The sequence below is a fragment of the Pollicipes pollicipes genome, unplaced genomic scaffold (assembly GCF_011947565.3).
Source record: "Pollicipes pollicipes isolate AB1234 unplaced genomic scaffold, Ppol_2.1 Scaffold_5724;HRSCAF=6776_pilon_pilon_pilon, whole genome shotgun sequence".
Lineage (NCBI taxonomy): Eukaryota > Metazoa > Arthropoda > Thecostraca > Pollicipedomorpha > Pollicipedidae > Pollicipes > Pollicipes pollicipes.
The window spans coordinates 30,138,156-30,144,282 of record NW_023596746.1 but is presented as its reverse complement, the minus strand read 5'-3'; the positions used below and the strand labels follow the sequence as shown (position 1 = coordinate 30,144,282).

The 6,127-nt window shown below is 48.7% G+C and overlaps 1 protein-coding gene across 1 annotated transcript; it reads right to left on the bottom strand.

Moving 5' to 3' along the window:
- Positions 1–1,694: 1,694 nt before the first annotated feature.
- Positions 1,695–4,603, bottom strand: LOC119103810 (uncharacterized). Its single transcript, XM_037227468.1, has 6 exons — positions 4,538–4,603; positions 3,985–4,084; positions 3,374–3,589; positions 2,932–3,066; positions 2,343–2,546; positions 1,695–1,990 (listed from the first exon to the last, which is right to left on the bottom strand). The coding sequence occupies exons 2-6, from the start codon at positions 4,078–4,080 to the stop codon at positions 1,844–1,846; spliced, it is 798 nt and encodes a 265-aa protein (XP_037083363.1). The 5' UTR covers positions 4,081–4,084; positions 4,538–4,603; the 3' UTR covers positions 1,695–1,843.
- Positions 4,604–6,127: the final 1,524 nt, after the last annotated feature.

The window sequence follows — 6,127 nt, the reverse complement described above, 5'->3', positions numbered from 1 at the left end:
AACAATTTCATGACGTCCAGCCGTAGCTTAATTCCAACATGAAGTTCAGTTAGCTGAAAGAGTGGTGGTTCTGCAGCCGTTGCTTTAAATCCAACATGAAGTTCAGTCAGCTGAAAGAATGGTCGTTCTCTGGCAGACCGACATAAGTTAACCGATGCATTTGATTCTGTAAAAGTCTGCGAGCGTTTAACTGTGCAGGGACTCTTTCAATTTTCGTGTTAGGCGTAATACTGGCAAACCAACAGAGGAGCTCAATGTCATTTTAACAGGTCTGTGAAAACTTCAAACAGGACTAATAATAAGCCGCTTTTAATGTCGAGAAGAATCCAGCCGTTACCAGGAATAGACGTTTCGATATTTTGGTTTTCAAAGTGTGCTGTAATGCCGGAACGAAGCCTTCAGAAGCTTAGAAGCTGTTTTCCTGGTACTGCTCGGTGCCATGTTAAGCTATTCTTTGGTACCAAATCACGACCGTCTGGCCAAACAACCGCGCCTTTTGTCCCCAAACCTAGCCAAAACCTACTACCCAACGTGCGCCAAAGTTCTGATTGGTTCCCAAGGCATCTTGTGGGACGCAAACGGTAGAAGTTTATCAACAGAGTCCTTGAGTGAAGTCATGCTGCCAACAGCTCCAGACGCACATAAGTAGACAGTGTCTTCCACCGAGCTTATGCTCCTTCCGTATTTGTAGCTCCTGATAATACATTTTCAGCGCGGCTTTCTTTAACTTAACTTTTTCGAGGCAAAGCCACGCAAGACGTGTTCTTCGTCAGCAATCCTCCATTCCTTCCTCCCCCGCCGCCTCATCCCCAACTCGCGCAGCGCCCTGTCTCCTCGGAGCAAGCTGCGGTCGTCAGCCATGAGCGGGCTAAGTGACCTCCTGGCGGGTGGACCGCTCAACTCAAAGAAGGACCCATGTGTGGGGTAAGGTTTAGAGCAGAAGTCTGCCAGGTGGCCACAGCATAGCTCCACAACTCACACGTTTCCTTTATCCCATAGCCCTGATATGGCTACTGCTAGCTGAAAGCGCAGCGCTCAGGATTTATTGCGCCACCGGGACTCGAACCCGAGCCCACACATAGGAGTCGGACGTGCTGACCCATGACGCCACTGACGAGGTATGTCCATAGTCAAGCTGTGTGGGAGTAGCCGGGAAGAAATGAAACCGCGTTAACGGACTGCACGTCTTTTTGCTTTTTGTGTGTTGAAAACCCTAAAGACAATGCTTCCGTTTGGCAATGCACCGACAACGTACCAACAGTTATATATATGCGTGGGTGCCCGCAAGATTTGGCGGGTGCTGGCACAGGCACCAGCGTTCATTTTGTCCGATGCTGCCTAAAATGATGTGCTTGCAATTTTCCGCCATAACCAGCACAGTTCCTGCGCCAAAAATTGCCATTCGTAGGCGGGAAAACGTAGGTTTACGGGGTGCGCCGCATCCATTCTCAACTTATTTCACTTCCAGTTCAAAACTCGATGTGAATGTGAAACACTCCCTTTAAGGAAGCAATCTCATGACCAATGAGCTATCTTTAACGCGTGGAAATGGAGCACCGAGTGCAGTACTGCTACCATTTTCAACGTCTTGGGCGTAACCATTCACGACAAAGTCTTGCTCAACTGCCGGGTAAAACTGCATGTAGATTCCAACAGCTGTATGCGTCTAGATCACACCAGAAAATGACCGAACTGACAAATCCGTCCAGAAAATGATTCCGGAGGACCAACACAAATGCCACAGAACAGCCAGAGACATTCAATGTGTGCATCCGCGCCCGGCGGTACGCATCGCAGCTCTTGTGCACCCCGAGCTGGGCCCAGCCCGCTATCCTGGAGGCGTTCACATGTCTCCGGCCTCCTCCAGCATCATGGAAGTGACGATGGTCTGGAAGCTCTCGTCTTCGCCCAAGTCCAGTCCGCTGCGCAGAAGCATCGGGTAGTAGTCCTCGCGGAAGTCCTGCTTCATGCACGACTCGACCTTCGCCATCTGTAACCCACCGATGCCAAGAACTGTCAGGCTGGCTAATGCGTGACAGCAAACATGAAGTATCCTTAAGTTGTAGACATCGTCGGCTGGGGATATTTATCATGCCGATGTGTGCACACTGCGTACGGTTTATTTCTGGCTTTAAACGTTGCACACGAAGTAAGCCAGTGGGTACCAAGAAAAAATGAATGACCGTAGCAATGTGTCGTGCTTTTGGCTTTCTTTATTTTATGCCTACGTTACGTTCCGAAATGGCAAAAACCAAGTAAAAGGCTCATGACGAGGAATTTTAGCACACAATTGCTGCCAAACACCTTTCGGTTCAAGCATACCATCAAGTCTTGTCACCCACCTTGAAGCACTTGAAGAACGCCATCTGCTTGCCGAAGCCGGCCATGATGGGAGACTTCTCAAAGACCTGGCTGGGAATGCAAGAGGCGAAGTCGCGGCAGTGATCCATACCCTCGCACATATCGTCCACCAGCTCCTTGGGCAGCGGCAGCTCCATGATGCGCTTCTTGATGGAGGCGAAGTCCACCTGGTTGTTGCTGTCCAGCTGCGCGACAAGTACAAATGGGCGCCGTTAGTTGCCACGCAGTGATTTTGAGTATCGTTCACATTTTGTTTAGTAACAATGGCTTGGCAGAAGACGTTTGCTCAACCCTTTGTAGAGAGCCAGCGGCTGCAATGATCGCATCAGCACCCAGGGGTCCTCCGTCAGCCGGAAGTGAACCCCGAGTGCCTCGCGCTGCAACTGAGTACCCACACATAAATCAAGTACCCACACAGATGAGCTATTTTGTCCCATTAGTTACTGCTTCCAGCGGATTGTCTCAATCGAATGATATCAAAACTGCTGCAGTTTTTCACTCGGAAACATGGATAATTTGCTTTCACATCTCTACAGATCTGTGCCGGCCCAAGCTGTTCACCCTGCTTACCATCTTCATCTCCCTCATGACGCAGGTGATGTTGCCGATCATGGAAGACGCCTTGACGCGCATCGCCTCCAGTTTCTCCGGTGTGATGGATCCGTGGTGGCTTCTCTTCCAGCGGCGCTGGTACTGGTACGTCACCTGCCCGTCACAAATGACCATGATTTTGGCTCACGCAATGTTCTCTGTGCCATTTGTGTCAGGCGTTTTGAGCTGCGTGTCCCAACAATGAGGGCTTCCAACTCTTAAATGAGATATGGTCAAGTACGGTAAATATTCTTTGATAGCTCACGCACAAATATTATAGCCCCACGAGACTTCACCAAGATTAAACGACAGTAACAAACCCCGCGCCGTCAAAAAAGCGACAACGCTGCCATCTGGTTGCCGAGCTACAGTGTCATCTACCGTCCAACGGCGCCAACTTTTGGGCACAAGCACAACTTACCGGCTGGAACTGGTAGGCGGCCGGCACGGGCACGTACTGCACGGCATGCTGGTAGTTGCTGGACCGGGCCGCCTCCGCCGTGCTGAACACGGAGGCCAGCTGGCTGCGCAGCTGCGGCAGCTCGGGTCCAGCTTCACCGTGGCACTTGTCACACGCGGCCTTGACCTCCTGCTTGATGTCGCTGATCAGCTGGTCACCGAAGCAGCTCCCCATGATCTGCCGGCGCCGGTCTCAGGTCAGACTCCGAGACCCCAGGTAGGGCTGGGGTAACCTCGGCGACAGTTTGGGATCCATCATGCAGCGCTCAGGCTGGTATGTGACGAAGATGGGAAGGCTAGGTGCCAAATTCACAGAAAGGTGCTACCGATATCAGCGTGGAAACGTCCCGTGACAAGGGGTGTAAGTAAGACCATGATGTGGGATGTATAAGGTGAAATTTCAGCTCCTGGGTAGCAAAGTGGCACCTTACTATGAACCGAGGAATGTGTTTACAGTGCGCAAAGACGGTCCAGGTACACTTGTGTTGTAGTTGTGGGTGTAGCTTCCTAGTCAAAACATTGATGTACGAGCTACTCTCTACGTATACGTTTGAATGAATACATATGGCTCACCTTTTTCATGGCATACTTCTTGAGGAGTTTCTTCGGAATCCAAGCATCCGAGACCGCACACAGGCAGGCCGCCACCAACAGAAGTTGAAGCTTCATCTTTCTGAAAGAATGCACACAAAAAAGATGACGACGCGCAGTGCTGTGATACTGTACTATGTTCGGATGAAGCCGTCATATCTCTTATATTGCGCCTACCGCAACAGTTCGTCGTCATAAAAAGTTTTATTGTCGTGTACTGGCGTCTGATGGGGCCCACGAAAAAGCTTAAAATTTGCATATGGTAGCGTAGAACGAAAATCCACTGAGCGAACATGTACGAGATCCATGAGAAGTAAATGCAAAAAAATGTATTTAGCTGTAACATGATTTTTCCAATGCGCTCAGTCCGAACATTAACATTTTACTTTCCTCCCCGTTCGGTTGCTTCGCCCATGTCTATGTAACAGCCACGCCACGCCGCCGATACCTATCACACAAATTAATAAAAGCCACCGTTTGTGTGCATCAAGCAGCATAGTTCGCCAATGAGCGGCTGGGCTGAGTCTCGCCTCACCTGGGTCTGCGGTGCCGTGTGACGGTTCCTGCCACGGCGAGGCACGACACTGGCTTTTATACGAGCGTCCACCGCCGGCGGCCGTCCCAGGGTCATTAACTCTACCCAGCAGTGACGTCACGGCCACCCGCTGAGCCTTGGGGAAGGCGCCAGCATGCGAATGGAGGCGCTCCCGAAGCTAAGGCGTAAGCTGGGTGCGCAATTGGTTCGCAATTAAAAGAGAAGATCAAAAATGTCATAAATTACGTACAAACACAATCGTGGAGACTGAATTTTAATTTTCTTACGGGGAAGGGGCAAAGTCAGATTTTTTCCTCCTGCGATTTGGAAGCGTTTAATATCCAGTCGTGTGAGTGTAGGTTACCTTAAGCCTCTCTCCTCTCGTGGGAGATCGAGAACCCGGCTCACCGAGTGCGGCAGGCCGCTTGTACCGCACGCCCTGGATGCCTCTGCATATCAGGCAGTAAAGAGATTGTGAAGCGGTGAAGCAAGCAAAGGTTGGATATGTAAAACTTCTGTTGATAAATGAACCAGGGTGTTAAGCCAAGACTGTACAAACAGGTAAAAGCCGCTGTACAATCGAGGTGTTTAAACGGACTTAAGGTAGCTTGGACCTGTGGCTCTATATTAAAATATATTCTAGTTCGGTCAGCCCAGAGACCGCAGCGAGCATAGCCGCATGTAGGAACTGTCTTACGTGCGGCAGTGGGCAAGAGGGAAAATCTCACAAATCACAACACACAAATCACAAAACCATAAAATCGCAACAATGTATTGGTAGTCTGCACAGGACCGGGGCTTGTTTTGTCTTGCAGCGCCTGAGGTTTTTGACGCGCGGTAAAAGCTGCAATTAATGCCAAACTTGTCCACTCGTGGTCATAACCACCGCTTTCAAGCTCGAGCATTCTTATCACATATCTCAATGGTTGCTATATATATATAATATATATATATATATATATATATATATATATGTATATCATCAGACTCGTTATCGCAAAACCACAACGTCTCATGCGTGTTAGTGGTATTGTTAGGGCCAGTCAATGTCAAGGTCAAGTAATGTTAAATTTATTAAAACCACAGAATGTGCTGTTTGATGTCGTTCACAACCGCCAACAAATACACTATGCTAACTGAATCTGGTAACCATAAAGGGATTGTTTCACATTTCAAGATATTAAAGCAGGTGTCAGACATGACGAAACCAGCTCACTTATAAGTATTAGCATACTTTAAGTCTAGAAGACTGCTCTGCACAGCACAATTTGCTGTTTAATAAGTATGCTCCTCAATACGTCATGGTATGATTAAGCAAGTCTGACACAACACCTTACACAACATTGATTGAGGACCATTTGATGGTTGTTTGTTTCGAAAATTGCGCTTACTTACGCCAGATAAGAAATGCCTCCATAATAATATTTTTGTTTCCCTGACTGCCGAATGGCCTATGGAATGGCATGATTAAATGATGTTATTATGACGTCATAAATGCCAAAGTTACTTCGAAGTACTCTCTCTGATGTATCTTTCTCCATTTTCGTGGGTGCAATAGCTCAGAAACTAGAGGGGCTAAGGTCTTAAGAA